Source organism: Anolis carolinensis, chromosome 5 (genome assembly GCF_035594765.1).
Source record: "Anolis carolinensis isolate JA03-04 chromosome 5, rAnoCar3.1.pri, whole genome shotgun sequence".
Classification (NCBI taxonomy): Eukaryota; Metazoa; Chordata; class Lepidosauria; order Squamata; family Dactyloidae; genus Anolis; species Anolis carolinensis.
In genome coordinates this window covers 184517453-184542946 of record NC_085845.1, presented here as the reverse complement: position 1 = coordinate 184542946, position 25494 = coordinate 184517453, and the positions used below count along the sequence as shown (strand labels likewise).

At 41.0% G+C, this 25494-nt stretch overlaps 1 protein-coding gene across 5 annotated transcripts; it reads right to left on the bottom strand.

Moving 5' to 3' along the window:
- Window positions 1–696: 696 nt before the first annotated feature.
- dhx58 (DExH-box helicase 58) lies at window positions 697–25472 on the bottom strand. 5 transcript variants are annotated; one of them, XM_062981103.1, is made up of 13 exons: window positions 25312–25472; window positions 17495–17686; window positions 17196–17397; window positions 12796–12986; window positions 11677–11793; window positions 11410–11536; window positions 9365–9556; window positions 8697–8953; window positions 7352–7501; window positions 7035–7196; window positions 4129–4319; window positions 2365–2461; window positions 697–1223 (listed from the first exon to the last, which is right to left on the bottom strand). In XM_062981103.1, the coding sequence occupies exons 2-13, from the start codon at window positions 17660–17662 to the stop codon at window positions 1035–1037; spliced, it is 2043 nt and encodes a 680-aa protein (XP_062837173.1). In that variant the 5' UTR covers window positions 17663–17686; window positions 25312–25472; the 3' UTR covers window positions 697–1034. The 5 variants fall into 5 exon arrangements, with proteins under 5 accessions (XP_062837173.1, XP_062837174.1, XP_008108587.2 ...); XM_062981104.1 differs by having other exon boundaries at window positions 17495–17673; XM_008110380.3 differs by lacking the exon at window positions 25312–25472 and adding an exon at window positions 20202–20565.
- Between the last annotated feature and the right edge of the window lie 22 nt (window positions 25473–25494).

The following is a 25494-nucleotide window of genomic DNA, read 5'->3' as shown; positions in this document are numbered from 1 at the left end:
ACACAGAGAAGCCACTGAAATCCACAAGCATGTGGACAACTTCAACAGAAAGGAGGAAACCATGAAAATGAACAAAATCTGGCTACCAGTATTAAAAAACCTCAAAAATCAGAACAGTAAATAAGAAGCAACACTCTGAAAAAAGAGGAGTTCCAGACATGAATCAACCAAGGGTAGCTAACGACTCTGAACAAAGGATGCTCCCAGGCAGGAAGAAGCCAGGAGATGAAGCTATTCAATGCTAATTTAGGTGATTAACTACAACATTCACACTGGCCTCCAACTGACAAGAGTTCTTCTCTTCACCCTGGACTTTCCACAGATATATACATAAACCTTCCTTGCTTAGTTTCTCCATACCTCACAACCTCTGAGGATGCCTGCCATAGATGTGGGCGAAACATCAGGAGAGAATGCTCCTGGAACATGGCCATACAGCCCGGAAAACATACAACAACCCTGTGATCCCAGCCATGAAAGCCTTCGACAACACATTTAGTCTTTAGACTGTAAAGAGAATCCAGTTTGTCTAAGCCAAGATTGTAACTAAGTGATCAAGAGGGATTTCTCAAAGTAAGCACCAGTTCATGGGCCACATGGGCTGTAACAAGTAGATCTGCCCACTCAAGTCAAGAAGTAACATGCCAGGTGAGGACAAATTATGGGGTTTGTTAAGGAAGAGAATTATTCCAGTGATACGTTTTTTATATTTTTTTATTGTGACGTTTATAAACAACTATTTTACATTTCTTATTACAATAAAGATAGTCTTTTCTCGATATAATAAAATACATAAATCACAGCTTGGAACCAATATACCAGGGTAATGAGGGGGAGGAGTGGATATCGGGGAGATGGGAAAAGGGTAGGGGATATGTGACGTCGACACGCATAGTGAATAGCAATATTGAAAAGAAGACAAAAATATAAAATAATAATAATAAAGATATAAAAAGAGAAAGAAAATAAAAAAATAAAAAATACACACATACAAAAGAGAAGCAAAAGTGATGTGTTTAATGTTCTCTTCCATACTAGTCCTCTTGGGTATCCAGCAAGCCATTGGTCCTGCAATATTCAACATGATCAAACTCCTTGATGTCAAAAGTTACTTTACTCCACTGCTTGAAGGTATTTCGGCCATCTGGAGTTTCCACCACAAAATTTCTAATAGAAAGCATGGGAAGTGTGACTTGCTGGAAGATCATTTCCATTCCCCAAGCCTGTAGAAAAAGAAACAAGATGGGTAAGTTCAGCCAGGTCTCGCTAGGGTACAACAACTACTAGCCCCTCCAATTATAGTGCCAGAAGTCTTTGGCAGATTGGAGCCTAGGTATCTTAAAGTTATTCTATCACTATTCCAAAATCACAAACCAAACAATCTCCTCTTTTATGTGAAGGAATCTTATGTGCAAAGAATATTTTTTTAAACATTGTTCTTAAGTAGGTTGCATAATTCTGCTATTATTCATCAACATCTTAGCCATGTATGATCAGTGTGGGGCACTTAATTCATCGAATTCAAACAGCCGACATTATAGGAAACTTTCTTAGATAAATACAGCTATAGTGATAGTTAACATAAAGACCCATGACTGAAGTCACACAGAGATTACAGCAGTGCTACTCAAAGTAATGGTGCCATATCTGGGCCCCATCTAGTCTTTGACACATTTTTAGGAATAGAAATAAACAATGGGCAGCTTTCTTTGCCAGTATTCCTGCTGCTCTTAGAGTCATGAATGAACAAAAGTAATATAAAGTGCAGATGCCCACATATCTCTGCAAGTGAGCAGCATTAAGTCCATTCTATCTGAACTGATTTATGACTGATGGGGGAGCATGTGCCATACATATTGTTGAAACATTATTCCAGCCTAAGTTGACATGCTCCCAACTTGTAATCTTTGGCTTACATTCAAAAGCTCTCTGCAAGGGCTCAATTCAAGCTTCAGGAAAAAGTGGAGACAGAAATAGTATTGAAATAGAGAAAGGAAAATTATCAAAAGCATCGAAAGAGGCAGCTTCACCCAGTTTTGATTCTGGCCTTGGACATGCAAATTATTCTTCTCCTTGTTCTCAAGTTTAGTTCCTGCTGCCACTATTCTTTTCCACTATGCAAAAATATTACTATTAACTTTTCAGGTGATATTACAATGCAGTGTTTTTTAATGTCCTCTGTCTCTAGTAGGATTTCTTCCACTCTAAGATGCACTTTTCCCCTGATTTAAACATCTCTAAAAACAGGATGCATCTTAGAATTGTGGGTGATATATATAGTCCTTTTTTGTTGGTGGTGGTTCTAAAATTAGTGTGCATCTTACAATCAATGGCATCTAAGAATAAAAGAAATATGTCACTCACCTGCCCACATGTGTTGCAGCTGATGGAGCTGCCTGGTTTCCAGTCCTTGAACTGACGAGCAATCACAACATCACCAAATGATTTTCTATAGTAAAACCTACATTGAAGTAAGAAGACAGTGAGTTCTGGATGGCCAAGCCCTTGTGTATGTGTATGTATCTTGCATATTTACCAAGTGTCCAATAAAAAAAATCTGAGCCTGGATAATAATAATAATAATAATAATAATAATAATAATAATAATAATAATAATTGCACAGACAGACTACAAACAGAGGCACAACTATGTGGCCCAAATGATTCATTGGAACCTATGCCTCAAGTATCACCTCCCTGCAGTTAAGAACTGGTGGGATCACAAACCTGCAAAGGTTGTGGAAAATGAACACGCAAAGATACTGTGGGACTTCCGAATCCAGACTGACAAAGTTCTGGAACACAACACACCAGACATCACAGTTGTGGAAAAGAACAAGGTTTGGATCATTGATGTTGCCATCCCAGGTGACAGTCGCATTGAAGAAAAACAACAGGAAAAACTCAGCCGCTATCAGGACCTCAAGATTGAACTTCAAAGACTCTGGCAGAAACCAGTGCAGGTGGTCCCGGTGGTGATGGGCACACTGGGTGCCGTGCCAAAAGATCTCAGCCGGCATTTGGAAACAATAGACATTGACAAAATTACGATCTGCCAACTGCAAAAGGCCACCTTACTGGGATCTGCACGCATCATCCGAAAATACATCACACAGTCCTAGACACTTGGGAAGTGTTCGACTTGTGATTTTGTGAAACGAAATCCAGCATATCTATCTTGTTTGCTGTGTCATACAACGTCGTTGTGTCAATAATAATAATAATAATAATAATAATAATAATAATAATAATAACAACAACAACAACAACAACTTGTGGTTTTGTGAAACGAAATCCAGCATGTCTATCTTGTTTGCTGTGTCATACATCATTGTTGTGTCAATAATAATAATAATAACAACAACAACAACAACAACAACAACAACAACTTTATTTTTATATCCCACTCCCATCTCCCCAAGGGGATTTGACTAGACTAGATATGTGAAGGTCCAGGGGATTAAACAAATGGGAACTTTTCTTGAGTCTTTCATTTCTGGAAAAACTGAAAAAATGAATTGTGGAATATTTTCTTGTACAAAGAAGAGTGAAATATTTAAGACAAGTGTTCACATATTGACTGCCTAAAGTCTTTTAAAAAGTAAATTCAATTTATAATTATGATCTTAACATTGTGATACACTGTATTTTCAGTATATCACAATGATAATGTAATGTCAAACAAAGTCATATATAAAGTAACAAAATAATTGCAAAGAGAGGAGTAATCTTTCCCCTCAAAGATTTTAATTTTTTTCATGGTGTCAACAATTTCTATTGGCAATACATCTTTGTATGCAAAAGTAATTTGGATAAATTGCTAGAGCAAAGTCCCCTTCCTTCCATTCTGTGCACAAGTGTAAATTCTGGAAGCAGGAAACTAAGTTGGAACTGGTTTTCCAGGTACTGATGAACTGCAGGACTCCCATAATCCCCTACTGTTGTCAGTGCTGGCTAAAACTGATGAGTGTTAGATTTCAGCCACAGTTGCCTATATAGAGATTGCAGATGAAATTGAAAGATGTTTCTTGCTTTAGCTTCATCCTTTTTTACTTTCAATTATATCAGAGTCAAAGCAGAATGGAGATCTAACAAACATGATATTCCAACCATTCTATCTTTCCTCACCTGAAGTTTGGGTTTATGTTTACATGATGCATTTTCTCAATTTTGCGCAGGTCGCTACCATGGCAAACTGCTACATTGCAGTTGAGGCAGTAGAGGCGCACACTGTCTGGATCATGGAGCTGGCGCCGCTGTTCGCGTTCAGCGACTCGCACCCTGTGGCAAGCAACAGCTTCAAGCTGAAGCTTTTCAATCTATGGGAAGGAAGAAAAAAAGTGATTGATGGATATTAAAAGCCAACAGATCTGACATGTGTGACATGGCAATACAGTGGGAACTGGCTGGGAATATGGTAGTAAGGCATTTGTTCTTTCTTCTGCTTTAGAATCCTTGTTTGGGCTCTTCTAGGCTTGGAAGCACTGCACCCGAATACAGTTATCCACCCACATTTGCAGTTTTGACTGGTGGATTTGATAAAAAAATGCTATCTTTAGGAATCTCTAGGTCCGCAAGTGTGACTTTATGGTCAACTTCATCCAGTCGTGCTGGAGGGCCTAGAAGTTTCTAGTGAGAACCCATCTTTAGGAATGTTTAAGTCCTTCAGTGTGATTATTTGGATAGTTTCCAGTGGAGTTTGGCTATAGAATTGTACAAGAAGATCTAGAAATTTCTATAGAAGGGTTATCTCAGGTAAAAATAGCAATTTTGTTATTAATAGTTTTTCACATTGGGGGGGGGGGTCCTGTGTCCCTAACACCAGCAAATATGGAGGGCCTACTGCATCTCTTATTACTACTTCTACTGCTTCACTCAATGGAAATATGGAACATCAGTCACTCTTTAGATATAGCCTACATGTCACATATGTCCTTTGCCCAGCCAAAACATACCAGGGAATATGAATTATATTGTACATACATTCCAGTCACACTACTCTTAATGATCTATATAAAGTTGTTTTTTGCCATTGTTCCTCATGCTATAGAATGGAAAAAATAGATATACTAAATAGGGCTACTACAGATGGAGATTTCAAGTAGAAAAGCTGTTGTGGTCCCTAAAGTTAATGCTATAGAACTTGGTGAAGTCCTCCTTCAAAGGGACATTGAAATTTTCGAGTTTGGCTAGACCATGCCCCATGTCTGTGCATTTTAGAAAAGCATGATTTTTTACATTTTAGAGAAGAGCCAAAAACCTGTTTGAGTAGAATCTTCTCAAGTTGTATACAACCAAATGTAAGCATGCAAGGCAATTGGCTTCAGTTGTTAGAATAATATATTATCTCTGATCTGTTAGGAAAAAGAGAATATGCCAGTGCATAAAAATAGCAGTTCTTCAGAAGTGCTTTCAGTGCCCAAAAACATATACTCTCTCATAAAACAACTGGGTTGTGGCGCAGACGGGAGAGCAATGAGTCACTGACCAGGAGGTCATAAGTTCGAGGCCCGCTCAGAGCTATGTTGTTCGTCTTTGTCCTGTGTTAAAAAGGCATTGAATGTTTGCCTAATATGTGTAATGTGATCCGCCCTGAGTCCCCTTCGGGGTGAGAAGGGCAAAATATAAATGATGTAAATAAATAAATAAATAAATAAATAAATAGATTGTTTTATATTATGCACTCAAGAGACAAAATAAAGTAGACTTTGGTAAAAATAACACATTGGTTTATCAGTCAGTTACAAATATGTTTGAGATAGTTTCTGTGCCATGCGGTCTGTGTCTGCCTGCTCTCTTATAATAAACAGCAGGCAAGTGTTTGCAAGTCTGCAATCTGAACAGTCCCAAAGTCTAAAGAAGTCTGTGCTCTGTGCTCGTCTCAGATCGGATCATGTGAGCTGCAGTCCCTCCCACAACTTCTCAGGAAAACATAGAACAAGGAAAGAAAGCTGCATTCTAGAACATACAATAAGTAAGCAACAGGATTAAAAATAAACAAATTACTATAGGAGGCTTGAAGAAGGTTGTTATTTCCAACAGTGCACCTATATATGAATTAATTATATGCAAACACTGCTTATCTGATATGATCAAAACCAAAATTACTTCTTTGTATCACAGAGGATAAGGCAGCTAGCAAGGCTGATAGCAGGACAGTACCTTTCCAGTAATGTGGAAGTATTTTACACCACTTCAAAGCACTGCTTGAGGGATGTCTCAGCATTATTACAGCATATACGTTTGTCACAAGCAAATAGTCAGGGCTGAATTATCTCCCTCTGATTTTAATAAGTCTACACATTAGATTCAACTTATCAGATCAGAGATGAGATCCTACCTCATTTCTACCAAAGCAGCTTTGAATGATTTTTTCCCTTACTTCAAATATACTGAATGGTATATATATCTATCTACTAATTCCCATGAGCATGTGTGCATATATGTGTGTATGTGTGTGCGTGTGCACGTGTGTATACACACAGAGCAAAAATATGTCATCTCCAGCTCAATTTCTTTACTATTTAAAAATATGAGTTATTAAGAAAAACTTTTTTCCTACAAGCAGGCATCTCCAATCCCCACTCTTTTTTCTCCTTTTCTTTTGCCCCTATTGTCAGATCAGGCCTCAAGTATGTTATGTATGGTAATTTCCCTCTTTGTCAATGCATGCTCAGTAGTTTATCATTCAACTTGTTATCCTTCTGTCAAACTTTTCGGCCGGTGTGACAAGATGCGGGTGCTTGGGAAATGTTACCTTGCAGTCGTTCATCAGTTCATGGATGCCCAATAAGATAAAACCCTCTTCAGGGTGGATGATTTTGCCTAAAATGGCGAAGAACTACACAAAACCCGTGTGCCCAGTTGACCCCTCCATTGGATGATTCCAGCTTCAGACGTATAATAAGCTACGAATACTGGGTTTTTTTTTTGTTATGAGCATTGAATTGTGCTAGATCAATCTATATAACTGTAAACAAGAAACATCGTATCAAAACCTCATGTTGGTACTGACTAAATCAAAGTCTTGTTACCTTCATGCAATACTCATGTTGAGGCATCTGCTGAACCCGTTTTATGGCCCTTTCCATCAGACTTTCCAGGTCCTCATTGAGTTTCTCTCTGCTTACTTCTTTGCTGTTGGTTTTGGCCAAAACAGAGCAGATACTGTTTGGAGCACGGGCACGGCCCCGGGCCTAAAGAGATGAAAAAAGGGAACTTGTTGGTTCATCACCAGTTATTCCTTAGCCTATTCCCAGGCACAGCCACAAAATTTACCCAATAATTATACCATCTTCCCCATTGCAACCCTGTTGCAATCACGTTTTCCTAGAGAGTAGATCTGACTGACCTGCATCATGGCAATCTCATTTGTCATCAGCCCATAACGGACCACAATATTACATTCGGGGACATCCAGCCCCTCCTCTGCAACGCTGGTGGAGAACAGCAAATTGAGTGCTCCCTTGCGGAAATTTTGGATGACATTTTGTTGCTCTTGCTGAAAGGAATGTGGATAGAGATGTCAAGAATGTTCACACCCTTTCCCTATAATCAGCTATAGAATGAAAACCAAGGGTGTCTCTTTAGCAGAAGCCCTTTTAATGGTAACATCATCCTATGATATTCCTCCCTCGATGAGGTCTAGAGCTTAGTCAGTGCAACCACTAGTTTTGTTGGCTGTAGTATTCTTGTGCAGCTCTGATTTTCAGAAGACTTTTTCATTTTGCAGGCTGGCTTAAAAATTAATTTACATTACTGAGTCTATGATTTCATTATTTTAAATATGACTATGGTGCTTCTAATTTTACTGTTTTGATGGTAGCATTTTATCAGGATTTTGTTTGTTTGTGAGAACCACCATAAGAACCAATGTGGCCGAAAGGCAGATTAGAAATATTCAAATAAAAACATGATCAGATTGGCTACCTAACAGACTGGACCCCACAGCCTGTTGAGATGTTTTGAGAAGTTTTGAAAATTCAACTTGAGTGTGGGAATTATGCAGCCATTCAAACCTTGTTAGACTGTGGTTCCCATCAGCCCCAGCCAAAATAGTCAGTGGTGAAGTGTCCTGGGAAATGGAGTTAAACAACATCCCATACAATGCTCTACATCGTGACTGCTCCTGCTCATGTCACCAAGAAACTCCCTCTATTTCTCCCCTGTCCCCTTGAAGGCCCAGATTAAGAGATGAACCAGCATTTCAGTTTACTGGTAGTCACACTTGTCAGTTAGCTACCAAGCTAGGAAGACTTTAAGGATGGATCCAGTAGCTGATGTGTGGGCTCTATTTTTATATCTGTCTTCCCAAATCAGTGGAATTCATCAAAGGTTGTAGCAATTTTTAAAGTGAGAACTGTTAGTCTGATCGGCACAAAAAGAAAAAAGAAAGTGTTGTGTCATTTTTATGAATCATTATAGTTCAAGTTTCATGGACTATTACCTACTTCTTCAGATACATACAGTCAATGAAAGCTTATACTGAAATAAACGGGTTAGTCTTAAAGATCCCACAGGAGTCTTTTTAATAATCTAAACTTGCATTTATATTCCAAATTTATAACTATACTTAACATCCTAGTTTTTATGGATTTCCATCCTGTAACTCTTGTCTCCCTATGCCTTACTCTCCTCCCTTCACCTACAGAAGAACTGAGAATCAAACTCACATCTTTCCCATTCGTTAGACTTACTTGTGTCATGTGTTTAATCTGGTTGCTATATCCAGCTCCAGTCAGAACAGCAGCCTTGATCCCAAGTTCACGCAAAGCCCGATTGTCCTGTAACCACTGGTGAAGGGAATGAGCACTCTGACGTGTTCTAGTGAACACAATGCCCCGTGAGCAATTCAGTTCTTGGAATTGATCCTGAAGCACCTGCTGCAGTTTTTCAAGTTTGGGATTTTCATAGCTTTTGTCTTCTGCTAAGGCCAGCAGTTCTGCCCTGTTCCCTGCAAGACAAGACCCATAGGTTTCAACTATAGCTGCGGAGAAGTATATAAGCAATCTTGAAATATAAAGTATGTATTCATGTATAAGTCTAGAAATTTTAATCAAATGTTCACACACTACCACCACCAACAACAACAACCCCAAACCCCAGATCAATTTATCCACAAGTCACTGCAAGTACTGTAGCTTAACTCTTATCAAGAAAGGAACCACCCCCTACTGCTGGATTAACCATTAAGCAAAATAAGAACATGCTTGGGACATCATGAGAAGGGGACACCACAGAAATGTATACAAATATAAGGGCTTATGGCATCTAAAAATTTTTACTATCCTCAATATCATGGCTTTAGACCAGTTTCATGCTATCATCCCAAAACTGCACCACTACTCCTACTATCAAGACTTACTGCCAAAGATCTCTACCAGATGGCGCTCAGCTGGGTGATGCAGGACTTTCATGGCATTTTCCAGTTTGTAAAACTCATCCAAAGCATTGAAGGCATCAATCATGCGGACAGTGTCATTGATCAACAGAGCATCATTATATTTACGGAGGTGCAAGGCACACACACGGGTCTTTTGGCAAAATTCTTTTGCACCTAGCAATAGGAATATGGTAAAAATAATTACATTATCCTTTTGGTGATTCCATACATTGTTTCAGGATTATTTCCTCATAATAAGTTAATGGATTGTTCACATGATTCTCGGGAAGAACATTTGAAAACAAAGTGTGTATCTACCATGGTTCAATGCTTTATAATCCTGGAATTCGTAGGGAAGTCATGGATGATGGTTCATCAATGGGTCTTCTTTATTATGAGATATAGAAGGCCCCACAAAAATTAAAATACTTGTCCTCCCATACCCCAAATTATAGCTTTTCCTGGTGAATGTTGTGAGCGGAAAATGAGGAATGATGGAGCAGTTCCTCAGATCCATTGAAGTGGTATGATGTATTGTCATTTTTTCTCAACCTCTTCTGGCTCTAGTAGCATTCCCAGGGGGACCAGATATGGAGCAAGAATAATGCTGAACTCTGATAGGATTTCTGATACAACTTCAATAATGTTTTGTTTCTTTCTCTTGATAATTTCATTTGTCACTAGTAAATATATTTTGATTGACTGAAGCAGTATCCTGCTTCACCTTTGATTCAGTAGTCCATAAAGAGCATGGTATTAAGCCATGAGAAGAGCTTTGCTGAATCAGACCATAGGCCTATCTAGAGTTAATTTGCTGGTCGTACTGTGGACATTCAGCTGCTTGTAGGAAGAGTACAGAGAGGACATGTATTTATCCTTAAATAACATTCAATGTAAAATGAAATTGTGAGAGGAATTCTTAAATCAACAAATTAATGGGAAGAGTGATATTCTAGAGTTTAGTTCTCTCTACAAGTCAATGAGAAAATCATGTATATTTGGCCAAAAACATCAGAGAGAGACTGATACCATTTTATTTCATTTAGATTTCTGTTGTGCAGTTTTGCTTCATTGTATTCATACATGGAATGGGTCACTATTAATTATTACTAATGTTTGATGAAAGCAGTAATATAATGGATTCACCCTTTCTTTCATATTTAGTATATATTTAGTATTTCTATTGCATTTTAAATACTGCTGTTGACTTATTCAACAAAGTTATTACCAATTACAGGTTGAACATCCCTTATCTGGAATTGCAAAACCCCAAATTGCCCGCCTGAGTGGCTGAGAAAGTGACACCTTTGTTTTCTGATGGTTCCATGTACAAAAACAGCATTTCATTCACAAAATCATTTAAAATACTGTATAAAATTATCTACAGGCTAGGTATATAAGGTGCATATGGAATGTAAATGAATGTCATGTTTAGACTTCAAAATATCTCATTGTGTATTTATATGCAAATACATGTATTCCCACATCCAAAGAAAGAAAGAAATTTAAAACATTTCTGCGCAAGAATATTCAACTTGTACTAAATTAAATATATTAAAATAGATTATTCTTCGTAGTCTGTTTATCAGATTATATTTTGAGATGCATGGAATTCAGAACTGAGTGTGATCCAATCAAAGCTACTTTCTCTGCTATGCAAAATGACTGGTTGGTACATCTTGATGAGTGTCCCTGCAGCAGATACTCTCCTTGGGGTTGTTTTATATCAGGGATGTTAATTATGCAGTCCTTCGGATGTTGTTGGTCTGGATTTCCCTGCAGCCTTTCAGATATCTAGCATGGTAAGAGGTGACAAAAGGAGTCCAATAATATTTGAAGGGCCTCACAGATCCTAATTGTTTTACCTAAAACTTCTAAACCTTCCTGTTCTATTGTAGTCATGACACCTTCCTATGAGGTATAGCATCCTATCATTTTAAGCAAGAAAGCACTGATGTTGAAAAAGGGGGAAACAAACCTGTCACTGGGAATACATTTTCCCTTTCTGTTTTCTGACACATGCTTACCCTCCTTCAGAAGATCCACAACCTGTTGCTCAAAGGTTTGGGAACCAAAATCTGTACTCAGGCTTGGCAAGTCCAGATAAGTACAGATCTCGGTCATTATCATCTTGAGCTGTTGTCCAAAAGGATCCTGAAGGGAAATGGGGGAAATGCCAAATTAGGATGAGTAAAGGAATAACATGGGTTTCTGCTAATTTGATTAGCATTTAGACACTTCTTGTCATTGTTTCTCTGCTCTACTGATGTTCTCATAGATGTAGAGGACCTTACCCGTAACCTTGGATCAGACAGGTCATATTGCTTCTTTGGCTGCGGGATGCGAGTATCAAGGTAGAATTTGTATTTCTCAGATGACATGATTTTTTCAGTGTCCAGGTTGGCACAGATCTGTGAAAGGTGATGTCAACTGCATAAGCATTTCAGCTAAAGAACAAACCCATGATCAGATTTCATGTTGTCTCATTGCCAACAGAAGAAGCTCCCTGAAGGGAGTGGGATTAAGTGGCAGAAGGGGGAGAAGGAAAGACAGATATGCTGCGTCACTTGCTGATGTGCCTGATATTTGCTAGAATTTTTATCTTTAAAGTCAACGTAGAGGGAGCATTTTTGGGTGAGCACTGAATCCTGTGCTAGATCACTCTGAGAGAGATTTTATCATTTCACAGGACTCTAGAAGCTGCTTTATGCCAAGTGAGGCTATCTGTCCCTCTGACCTTGTAGAGGTCTGACTGATGACGACTCTGGCATCTCCAGCAGATATCTGTCCCATCGCCTGTTATATGACATCTTTTAAACTGAAAATGGCACTATTCTGGCAGTCGTTGGCATGCAAACTGCATGCAGTACCATTGAGTTATGTTCTCTCTTTCACTTTCTCTTCCTCTGTGAAATAAGTCTTAATTTGTAGCTGACAGCAACTTCTTCATAAAAACAGGGAATTTCATGGATCTGAGTTTCATGGGTTTTCATCTCCCAGCACCCATCAATTTTTCTTCAAAAATTCTGTCTGTGTGCATTTTTTTTCCAAAACCAGAAATGACTAGTGTTCACTTCTACATTTTTAAAGGGAGCATGGAAGGTCAGAAAAGCACCCACCACTGCTCTAAAGCAAATAACTGCACATTGTGTTTTAAGGCTTTCTGGAGTGACAGTTGTCATGTCTGAAGGGAGGGGGGAAGGAAGAGTCAGAAGGACTTCAATAAATGATTGGGAAAACATTGCCTACATGCTCTAGAAATTCATGCAAAAGTGTAAAGGAAAGAAACAGTGATGTCAATAATAATAATAATAATAATAATAATAATAATAATAATAATAATAGGCTTTATTTATACCCCACCCACTCTCCCCAAAAGGACTTATACCCCACATTTCTTCCATGAGGCTCACCTGCAAAATGTGGTCCTGGGCTCCCTCCAAGGAGCTGGCACCACCTGTCCCCAGTGAGGCTGTGAGCCCCAGGATTTGTGGCAAATTCTTCTGGCCTTTCAACTTGTGTTCCAAATAATGTTGCATAATCTTGTTGTAGGTGGTTTCTTTGTGCGTGTGGTGGCACTCATCAATCACCAGTAAAGAGAAATCTGCATAGATATATAGAAAAAGTGCCTAATTCTACATTTGTAGTCATTGCTATTGTCATTGCTTAATAAATTAAAACTGGAAATTTCAAGGAAAAGGATCACAGAGTGATCACACTTCTGACAAAACCCACAATTATAAAATATAATCAAAATAATTGGTGGCAGCAGCTAGACACAAAAGAGCATCTAATTGACAGAGTTCGATAAAAAGAATAATGGAATATATGAATATATATGACAATAATGAAATAGATTAAAAAGTACTTAAAAACTGTCAACACAAAGGGTCTAATGTATTTATTGATAAATACATAAATAAAATTCCACACATGTAGTGCTACCAATGAATAGGCTTTGCTTTTATTTATTGCCAATGTCATGGCTTTCGATAATGAATCAGAGAATAGAGTTTCTGATGTTGAGCATGAACACGTCTCAAGCGCGCTAACTAGGTTATTTGCCATTTTTAATAACAAAGGGTGCATCTACACTTTAGAATTCAGTTTGACACCACTTTAATAGTTCAATGCCATGGAATCATAGGAGTCGTGGCTTTACAAATTCTTTTGTTTTCTCTGCCAAAAGATTCTAGTGCTTCGCCAAACTACAAACTCCAGGGTTCCACAGCATTGAGCCATGGCAGTTAAAGTGGTGATAACCTGCGTTCTTCAGTGTAGATGCATCCATAGCTCACCTGAATCACGTTTACTTTTGCACAAGACAGTAGTCTCATACATTTGTATAGGCTAGCTATCAGTTTCTGTTTGTTTCATTCGTATGGCCCCATTTTAGTTCTTGAGTGCTACTTCTGAATGAGCTTTTTTGTCCCGCATCCGAAAAAATGAATATTTTCGTCCCATTGGCAGCAATGGCTGGGCTTCCCATGCTCCCCTTCGCCTCAGTTTTAAAGCTAGAGGCTAGCTCCGCTGCCATTTCTCACTGTTGTTTCCCCCTTCAATCGGGAAACCTACCTTGTGCCAGTGCTGTTGAGGTCTCTTCATTGGAGCAGACCCACACTGGGATCCTTGGCGCTTGGCTGGAACACACTGCATTCGCTGGCGGCTTGCTGGGGCTTGCCTTCCATTGCGTTTGGTGGTGGCCTTGCTCTGCAACCGTGCAGGCCCATAAAGGCACTGGCAGGAGCATGTGCTTTGGGCCTGCATGCCACATGTGCACTCTTTCCAAGAAGAGTGCATGTGTGGTGTGTAGGCCCAAAGCTCATGGGCCTGCAGTGCCTGCAGCTGAGTGCTGAGTAAGGAGTGCTCCTTACTTGGCACTCAGATGCAGGCTCTGGCAGGCCCATATGCTTTGGGCCTACATGCCACACACTCATTTTCTCTGGCAGACGCACGCGCTTTGGGCCTACACACCACACCCACACTCTTTCCAAGGAAAGTGCATGTGTGGCATGTAGGCCTAAAATGTGAGGGCCTACCAGGGCCTGCAGCAAGCGCCAAGTAAGGAGCACTCCTTGGAAAAAGAGTGCATGTGTGGCATGCAGGCCCAAAGCATGCATGCCTGCCAGGGCTTTTCTGGGCCTGCACAGAAGCCTGGCAAACTGTCAGTGAATGCAGCGCATTCCAGCCCCGCACCATGGATCCCACCATGTGTCTGCCCCTAGCTCTGATGAAGAGACCTCAGCAATGGCACAAGGTAGGTTTCTCTGAGCGCAATCCCTTTCCTCTCCTCTATAACTACAATGCCAAAAATCAGGCTTGGAGCTGGTACTTGCTTCTTCCGCCTGCTTTCTTATGGACTTTATTTTCATACCGGGAGCAGCCTTCCTGTTCCGTGCCTCCGAAGGATCAAAATAAGCGAAATAAATTGATTAAGTGGGAGAAATGAATTTCGCGCACATGACTACAAGACAGCACATGTCTGGGAGCTTTGTGAATAGAGGCTTGGGCATCATAGTGATGACCGTCACCCCAGCTTTCTAATTGATTTAAAAAACGCAGCGGAGAGTTCCGTAGATCGCTCACAAAAAGGAACGGAACGGGACCGCAGCAGACTATTATTAAAAAGACTTTTTTATTTCATTTTCCCCTTCCCTGAACTATGTAACAAATCCCCCCAATAAAAAGTAGCATTTATTTTAACAGTAACCCTCTCTATCTGGTTATTTTGTATCTTTTCTCTGACTCCTTCCTTTGCCTGCAATCTCTCTCTCTCCCTCCCGTCCCTTTAACTCCGGATGAGGTTTCTCAGCCATAGATTAATATGGCGGTCGATACAAATTGGCTCATATCTCTATCAAAATTGCCCCTAGAACGCTCCTCTTTTAGTCCTAACCCTTTCTAAGGCTCCTGACTCGAAGACAACCAGCAGACCCAGAATCGGTCCAGTTTTCGGCACCTCAACAGCTGACTGTCAAACGGGACCGACGGCTCCTTTCAAGCTAAACTGCTGCCTTATCCCGGACTTTCCTCTCCCCGCGGAAAGGGTTTAAGAGATCCCTAGCCCCTTTCTGTGAACTGGGGATGGGGGGGATCGCTCTCTCGCTGGGGAGACATAGTTCTCCAAGGACCCTCGCCCTCTGCAGCTGCCAGGGGGTGCCCGGACGGATGCCCTCCACGTTTCATTCATACTTTTCATGATTTTATGAAGGAGAAGAACACTCTTCCCCAGACCTACCCCTGGACTTATGAAATCCTATACTTCCAAAGACTGCAACCCACATGTGCCTCTTCCCCATGCCATCTCTACGAATTCCTCCCATCACAGATGAACTCTTTTTCCTCATGTATTTGTGAATTTTCATATTCTATGTACTTGGACACTCTCATGACTCACTGCTGTATGAATTTCTAATCGTTGGGCTAACTTCATGGATTGTGAAATTATGCTGCTAGAACTCCACTCTTATGAAATTCCATATCGGGTTCCCCAGATGTTGTGAACTTCGTCCTTATCAAATGTTTTCTATTGTTTATATCATTCATGATTCCCCTTTATGCAATGTCACCCACCTTTATGGATTCTCCTTTATTTCCTTGAAATCTATCTATCTGCCTATATGTATTTGTACTCTTTGGGATCCCCGGAAAATATGTATTCTTCCCAGCAGGGTTTATGTTCCAACTTTATTTTAATTTTCATTCTATCCCATATAATTGCCAAGTCATGAAATCAAATGGGAAATATTATGACCCCAACCTGAACTCTAGCCCTATGACCCGGACCTCCCTTCCCAAAAACAAAAGGATAATCTGCCACAGTTTAATCCAATCTCATTCCGATCGCATGGACAATATTGGGCGAGTCACCAAATTCCTAAAGGTGACTCACCCCCAAGGCAAACATTGTCATATCCCAGGCCAGGACGCCGCAGGAAGGCACCCTGTGGGGCCGTCAATGACGGCTCATCACCACCCATCACCACTTCCCGTCTGACACCCCAAGGCATATCTAAAATCTGTGAACGTGACAGGACCCCGGACACCCTTGATGGGTGCCATTAATTCCTTTAGAAATCGGCCGGGTCAGGATTAATCTATCCGGTCACCTCATTGTTTCAATAGCTCCCGCCTCCTCCTCTCTGATTGGCCCGAGGGGGGACAAAAAGCGGCTCCCCATTGGGCCAGCAGAGCAAGGCGGGAAACGAAAGCCCGCCTCGTTCAACCTCTCAGCCTATCCACGATCAGATGGGCGGGGAAGCGGGGCGGGAAATTCAAAGGGCTGTCAGACCGAAACATTGTATAAATATGGCTTTATTTGAAACATATGTTACGCTAGTAGATTGAATGATCGCTATTAGCGTCCTTTTCAGCTGAATTGCTCAATAAAAACTCCTTGGCGGATTTTCCTTCATCTTTGGCGGACCTTCTTCATTTCAGGCTTCAGGTTGTATTGCGGCTTATATTCTCCTTTTGGCTTCGCCAAGGTCCGTTCCCTCAGGACCGGGTCGGGTTTCTCCTTAAAGGGCCCGATCCCCTAAAGTGCGGTCGACAACAATAGGAAGCAGGATGATGGAGTAGATAGTAGATTTTTCTGATGTTTCTCCCTTTTCTTTCTTTCTCTTTTGGTATGTGTATAGGTGTGTGTGTGGGGGGGGGGGAAGGGAGATTTGTTGATAAATGCTAATAACTCTGGCAAGGTATAAACACCCTCTGCTGATGCACATATCAAACCATCAATTTCCTAGATTCAAATTTAACTCTCTCAGATTCAAAGCACCATGGTCACCAAGCCTCCATTTTAGATACTCACCTGTCAGCTCCACATGCACATCCTCATCTTGGCTGTCGAGAGCATTTTGTAGAATCTTTGCTGTGCATATGATCAAGTTATTCATTTTTACTACATCTGAGAAGATCATTTTCTGGACACTGTCACCACTGATGGCTTCAATGTTGAAACGATTCTTCAGGAAGCTAAATTCATTCTTTATGTGCTGATCTACTAGCGGGACCTGCAAGGCAAGGGTGCAGAACAGAAATACATCACATCATCAGGAACTGCTTGGTCTCCAGCTATTCCCCCCACCACAATATCCATTGGTCTCTTACCATGTTGACTAAAACAGCCACTTTGCTCTTTGCTCGGCTTTCCAGGTGCCTCTTGCAAACATAGGCAGCTGCCCGGGTTTTTCCTGCCCCTGTTGGCAGCCATATGATGATATTCTTGCCTTCCAAGGCAGGTTCAATTACTTCCCACTGATATTCACGCAGCTCCATGGTTTGAAGCCCTGAAAATCAGTGCTAAAAGTGTGAAGATGTGTAAGAACCCATTAATTCAGAAAAACCCTAGGCAACAATACATTCTTCTGTGTCTCACTCATAAAACTTTTTTGGTTTTTTAAACTTTGTCATTTTCAAGAAGACTTTAGACTGAATAGATCGTGGGAACAAAGAGACAAAGCTTGGGTTGAGGCTGGTGGAGGCAGAGACAAAGCTACGTCTGAAGGAAAAATTGGGAAATAAAATGGTGCATCTACACTGTAGAATTAATGCATCACTTTAACTGCCATGGTTCAATACTATGGAATCGCGGAAGCTGTAGTTTTAGCTTTCACTGTCAAAGAACGCAGGTCCTCACCAAACTACAGATCTCAGGATTCCATAGCATTGTGCCATAGCAGTTAACTTGGCCGTGGTAGTCCACGCTCTTGTTACATCCCGTTTAGACTACTGCAATGTGCGCTGCGTGAGGCTGCCTTGGAAGACTGTTCAGAAGCTGCAAATAGTCCAACGTGCTGTTGTTAACTGGGGCGTCGCACAGGGAGCATACAACCCTCCTGTTGCGGCAACTCCACTGGCTACCTATTAGCTACCGAAAATGATTCAAAGTGCTGGCTTTAGTCTATAAAGCCTTAAATGGCTCTGGTCCAATTTACCTGTCCAAACGTATCTCCTGCTATGAACCAGTTCGTAGATTAAGATCTTCCAGGGAGGTCCTGCTCTTGGCCCCACCGGCCTCACAGATGCGGCTGATGGGTACAAAGGACAGGGCCTTCTCGGTGGTGGCCCCATGGCTGTGGAACTCCCTCCCAGTGAGATCAGGGTGGCCCCCTCCCTCCTGACCTTTAGGAAACAACTAAAGACCTGCCTATGGAACCAGGCGTTCAGCCCATCATAGGAACATTTAAAGTTAAAATGAATGTTGAAAGTGCAATGACCCAGGATTGTTTACGGATAATGGCTATGTCTTTGTGTGATATATGACGTTATTTTATGTGATGTGTTTAAGAAGGTTTAATGTTTAAAGAGTCAACTTTGATGTTTTATACTGTTTTTTATAGAAGGCATTGAATTGTCCCCTTCGGGGTTGCGAAGTGCAAATAAATAAATAAATAACAGAGTCAAACTGCATTAATTTCATAGTGAAGATGCAGTCTAGGAGTTAGTGTGAAGGATCTGAAGAGAATAGTGGAAGTAAGACAAAAGATGGAAGTCAGGGTTTAACATGGCCCCATACAGTTGGGGATAAATTTAATGTAATGGAAAATTGCTAGGGGCTATTTAATTCTTCCTGCCAACCTAGCAGTTCAAAAACATGCAAATGTGAGTAGATCAATAGGGGGGGGGGGGGGGGTAACGGCGCTCCATGCAGTCATGCCAGCCACATGACCTTGGAGGTGTCTACGGACAACGCCGGCTCTTTGGCTTAGAAATGGAGATGAGCACCAACCTCCAGAGTCGGTCACGACAGGATTTAACGTCAGGGGAAAACCTTTACTTTTTAAAAAATTTAATTATGGGACCTGAAAACAGCAGGATCATAACAATTTTATCAGAGGACATAAATTAGTATGACTGTGTTGATATATTTGGTACCATTTAGATAGGTATGGCAGCCAGCCCAAAGTTTTATGTAGCTTACTGGATTGACAGAATGTTCCTCAATATATGGACACTCAAGAATAAAATATTAAATAAAAAAGTTTGCTCTCGGTCTTTGTTTTGGATTCTCATTAAACTCAGGATCTAAGCATACTCATCCCTGTTTTCCAAAGCATGCTTAATCTATTCATATATTACTATTTTAAAAGGATATACGTATGCAATTCAAAGGAGTTATAAGAAACTGCCTGGTTTGTTTCCACATCAGAAGCTAAGCTTAGCAGCTGAGAACGAGTCAGTAGTTGGGTGGGAAGAAACTCCACCCATGGATTAGAAAATAGCTTGTGGTACTGTATCTTGAAAGAACTAACCTATGCTAGTATAAACTTTTTTCAATAAAGTCTCTTTCGTCAGATGTATGAGAAATTCATTGGTAGAAACCATTGTCTTTCTGTCCCATTCTCTAACCCTCCGATCACTCTCTTCCATACCAAGACACAATGGCATTTCTAAGGAAAGCTCAAGTTTAGACAAGATAGATAAAAACAATGAATGATAATAGCAGTCATGAACATATATATTTTTGTCTAGCTTTCTTCAAATTAAATTATTACTATTCATGAAATCAAAGCAAAAAAGAAAAACAAACAAAACCCTTGGTCTCCAATTAGTCCTAAGCAACTTATTCAAACTTCAACGTTTGTTCAGCAGTTTCAACCCATCGGATTAGCAATGTTATTACCTACTTGTAAATAAGAAAAATACATATATACAGTACAAGCAATCTTTCTATACCTTATTGACTACAATGTAACTTGATTCACTAGCAGTTATTGATGACCTCAACATATTACAGTAGCTTAGGTAAGAGGTTTGCCAGCAGAAGGTAAGCTTCTACTTCACTTCTCCCCTCTCTTTATCATGAATTAATTACCTGCCTTTAGATCCAGTGCCTCTCCTATGTTGTGAAGCTGCTGTTTCTGTTTTTGTTTCTTGTCAGCCTCTGGAGAAGCTTCCCACTCCTCTGAGCCTTTTACTGTCTACCTTCTAGCCAGAAAAACGAAACCTAGAAGCGGCTTTGACAGCCTGGGAGCCCCAGGAAAGGGGAATCTTGACAGACGCAGCTGCAAGACTTGTTAAATCTCCTTGTGACAGAACCAACCAGAAGATTTTCTGCCCCAGAAAAAGTGAAGCAAGTGAAGCAAGAAATAAAACAAAACTATGTAAAGGAAATCCCCATTGTGTTCAAACAGATATTTCTGTTTCTAATGAGTCCAGCAAATCCGCCATATTCACAGATTCTGTATCCACAAATTCCACCACCCAAAACTTGAAGATATTATTCCTAAGCAACTTGTTCAAACTTCAATGTTTGTTCAACAGTTTCAACCTGGAGGCTGCTCTTTAAACCCATTTTATATAAGATTTTTTATATATGTCAATATATGTAACATGTCAATATATGTAACACTGACCAACACGCATTTTGGTGCCTCAATCAAAAGACAGACCTGTTTCTGGGAGCATTTGACTGCTGATTCCCCTTATCAGCTCTAGTTTTTTGAGCTATAGAACATGAGGAGCGGCTTAAAGAACTAGGCATGTTTAGCCTGCAGAAGAGAACGCTGAGAGGAGACATGATAGCCATGTACAAATACGTGAAGGGAAGTCATAGGGAGGAGGAAGCAAGCTTGTTTTCTGCTGCCCTGCAGACTAGGACGCGGAACAATGGCTTCAAACTACAGGAAAGAGATTTCACCTGAACATCAGGAAGAACTTCCTCACTGTGAGGGCTGTTCGGCAGTGGAACTCTCTGCCCTGGACTGTGGTGGAGGCTCCTTCTTTGGAGGCTTTTAAGCAGAGGCTGGATGGCCATCTGTCAGGGGTGCTTTGAATGCGATTTCCTGCTTCTTGGAAGGGGGTTGGACTGGATGGCCCATGAGGTCTCTTCCAACTCTACTATTCTATGATTCTATAGGCCATTTACTAGTCTTCATCTTACTCACTAGTAGAAATTGTGATAACCATACCTAGGAAACTATGAGCTGATGCGATCTATCCAAAGGCTTTGATCTTTTGTTGTCTGCACAATTGATTTTAATCAATAAATATTATCAATGAAATCAAGCAATTTAAGGCAGTCACAGACTGCGGACCACAGATAGCGAAACCCATGGTGTGGATGCCAAGATCCGTTAAGCAGATAACCGGCATTGGCTGCGGGCCACCTGTGGATCGGTGCCTGGTGAAACGAAGAAGCTATAACCCAATGTTTCCCAATCAAGAAGTCTCACCAGTTGAAGAAGCCACTGACGTATTTTATTCAATCTGGCTGGAAAGGATGACAGTAAGCCACAAAAGGAAGCTGACATCCTTGATACAGGCAAAATATACATTTTTATACTGTCTTTTGTTTTTCCCGCTCATGCCTAGCTGGAGCTGATTGGCGGAGCCAGTCTTGATGTCACAGCCAGCTGGGAGGATTCCCTCTGTGAGGCGGGACTGCGGCACCCATCAGCCAATCAGAGCGTTTCCTGCTTCTAACATAAATTTCCACTCTCCAATGGCTGACAGGGGACAGGATGACCTTTTAGACAAAGAAATGCATAGTTTCATGCGTGGATTATAGTGTCTCAACTCCCGAGGTGAAAAAAGAGGGGCCATTTGGTCCCGTAAGTTCTATTATCTTGTTGATTGTCTTTATGAGTCCCCGATCATGCGGGTCTAGCGACTCTGCACTAATGTCCATTGTTTCTCATGGCAAGATATTGCTGATGATGATGGGATTTGATGATCCATCCTTGGGAAAGGGAAAATGGCATTGTGGAAAATGGAGCAAGACCTCCCGGTATCAGGGAAGACGTGCCAGGTGATTAACGTTCTTTGTGGCTGTATAAATGAAGGGCAACTCTGGGTCCTGTTGTCCTCTGCACAGCTGGATCTATGGGAATGAATAGAGATGAACTGATTCAAAAGATGATGGGTGATTGAGCCCATTGTAGTTAGGTGATGACAAGGAAAACTGCTGGAAGGAATTCTGTGGTCAAGAGGTGCTGGTGAAAGGTTACCAGTGTCTTGCTTGATGGCTTCATGTCTCCAGAAGTTTTATATGAAACATAAAATATTACATGACACAAACAAAAAGGAGTTCATGGATACTGGGGAACACAATTACGGGGGTCTGGGTACCCATGGGGGCAAGAGTTGGTTCAGGATTAGTTGGGGTGAAGGGAAGCTATATTCTGGAGGGAAGGGAGGGAGCCCCATTCTGAGGGCTGTGGTGGGGCCATGGAGCTAAGCGGTTACCAGGGTAGGCTGCCAGAAATGGGGAGGAGAAAAAGACACAGGAGGCAAAGAGGATACAAAGAGTTGATTATGAGGATAAAGCACCACAGTGCACATTTATTAAAAGGGGTTATTTTGTAATAGAGGGGGAAAGAAAGTATTCAGGGCACTGGTAGCTGCTGCTGGACTCCTCCACTCCTTTGATCATTTGCATTGCCGATCAGCTGGATCTGGTCTTTATTAATTTGACGTTGGGGTGGGGGGTAGGGAGGGATTGTGCTCAACCTCATTAACTGTGTAATGTGACTTGAGCATCCACAGATTTTGGAACCAAACCCCAGCAGATACCAAAGGCCCACTGAAATGCAGTTAGGCTTGAGTCTTAGAGTGCAACAATAATATAGAATTAATGTAGTTTGGCACCATTTAAAGTGCCATGGCTAATGCTTTGGAATCCTGGATTTGTAGTTTGGCGAGGCACCAGCACTCTTTGACAGAGTCTAAACACCTTGTAAAATTGCAACTCCTGTGATTCCATAGCATTGAGTTATAGTGGTTAAAGTGGTGTCAAACTGCATTATTTCTACAATATAGATGTACTCCTAAAGAGTTTTGGCTTTCAGATTTTGGAATATTTGCTTTTACATAGTGAAGCATCTTGGAGATGAAATAAGCTATTGAGAAGGGGGATAGGGGAGAAAAGAGAAACTGGGACTATATTGTCTATATTTCTATAGTATACTATGGCACGTTATACCATAGTGGGCCCTTGGTATCTGCTGGGCTTTGTTTCAATGACCCCACTCCCCATGGTTACCATAATCTGTGGATGTTCAAGTCGCATAAAAGTAAAATGATGCCCTTTATATCAAATGGCAAAATCAAGGTTGGCTGTTTGGATCTTTTTTAATATCATATTTTTAACCCATGGATAGTCGAATCAGTGGATGCAGAATCTGTAGGTACAGAAGAGTGTATTCTCACCCACCCACAAAATCTCTATCTATCTATCTATCTATCTATCTATCTATCTATCTATCTAAAGGCCCTACCACACACCTATATAACCCAGAATGCCAAGGCAGGATAATCCACAGTATCTGCTTTGAACTGGATTATTTTGAGTCCACACTGCCATATAATCCAGTTCAGTGTGGATTTTATACAGTTGTGTAGAACGGGCCTCATATAATCCAGTTCTAAGCATATAATATAAGATTATAAATATAATATCTAAAATTACAGGACTCGGAGCAATGGCTTCAAATTACAGGAAAGGAGATTCTACTTGAACATTAGGAAGAACTTTCAGGTAAGAAGAGCTGTTCAGCAGTGGAACTCTCTGCCCTGGAGTGTGTCGGAAGCTTCTTCCTTGGAAACCTTTGGCTGGATGCCCATCTGTCAGGGATGCTTTGATTGTGCTTTTCCTACATGGAAATAGGTTGGACTAGATGGCCCATGTGGTACGATAGGCATGGGCAAGCTTGGGGTCTCCAGGTGTTTTGGACTTCAACTCCCACAATTCCTAACAGCCAGCCAGTTGAAGTCCAAAACATCTGGAGACCCCAAGTTTGCCCATGACTGTTCTATTCCAACTTCACTCTTTTGCTAAAGATCTTGGAAAACTTCCATGATTTCAAAGTGTAGAGCGATGGAAGTTAAATTGCATCCCTTCTACAATGTACTACGGATTGATGATGATAAATGGAAACTCTTACGTGTGCCTGCGATCCGCAGAATAACATGCCACTCAGGTTTGCAGAACAAAAATAAAGGAACTTTACTGATTCCACGAGATTAAAAAACCCAGCAGTACAGTAGAGTCTCACTTATCCAGCATTTGCTTATCCAACGTTCTAGATTATCCAACGCAGTCTGCCTCCCACAGATCCACAGCTGTTTCTCGAGGCAGCAAAGATTGAATTTTTATGGATTTAATTTCTGACAATGTTGTTACTGTAAGTTCATTTTATGAAATCCTATCTTTATTTGTAGTCAATTTGTTAGTAGTCAAAGTTCTTGTAGTGAATGTTTTCAATACACTGCAATATTTTGGTGCTAAATTCGTAAATACAGTAATTACTACATGGCATTACTGTGTATTGAACTGTTTTTTTCTGACAATTTGTTGTAAAACATGATGTTTTGGTTCACAATTTGTAAAATCATAATGTAATTTGACGTTTCATAGGCTTTTCCTTAATCCCTCCTTATTATCTAACATTTTCACTTATCCAACGTTCTGCTGACCAGTTTATGTTGGATAAGTGAGACTCTACTGTATTTACATTAGTCTCTCTGATCGCTTACAGAAGTCCAAAGTCTTAAATAGTCCTTTCTCAGTCCACAAATCAGCTTCAGAGAATACAGCCCTGGTTCTTCACCCTTTTTTCTCAGCAGCAAACAGGCCTCAATATAGCAAGGGCTCTCTACGTACACAGCTCTCTTCACCAGCAGTACTCAGTCAGTACTGAAAAACCTGTCCAAACTGGTTCTGCGGCAGCAGAATAGAAACAGTATCAATCCCCAGGTCTTTGCAGGCTCAGCCAATCGGCTTCATGCACTTCATTTTCCACACAGCACAGTGCTTTTGCAAACCATGACACAATGGAGAAGGATCTATAACAGCCTTGGGTAAACTTCGGCCCTCCAGGTCTTTTGGACTTCAACTCCCACACCAGGAATTGTGGGAGTTGCAGTCCAAAAGACCTGGAGGGCTGAAGTTTGCCCATGCCTGATCTGTAATTGAGTCTAAGTACCTCATCACTTGAGTATCTATCTGTCGGCCACACTTCTCCTTCTCCGTTTCCTGGTTCTCCCTGCGCCCTCTAGGGGGAGCCATTGGGCCTAGGAGGCAGCCGCACTACAACTCCCGGTAGCCTTTGCAAAGGCCTCGCCTCTTGCGAGGGATGGCACGCATGCGCAGGGCCTGCCGGGAGTGA

Excerpts from the sequence above, each read along its gene's own strand:
- dhx58 (XM_062981103.1), bottom strand. The coding sequence starts at position 17,662 with ATGGAGCTGCGTGAATATCAGTGGGAAGTAATTGAACCTGCCTTGGAA. Across the intron at positions 12,987-17,195 it reads TGTGCATGTGGAGCTGACAG|ATTTCTCTTTACTGGTGATT; the intron begins GTGAGTATCTAA and ends ATATCTATGCAG. Across the intron at positions 7,502-8,696 it reads AGATTAAACACATGACACAA|CAAGAGCAACAAAATGTCAT; the intron begins GTAAGTCTAACG and ends CATTCCTTTCAG.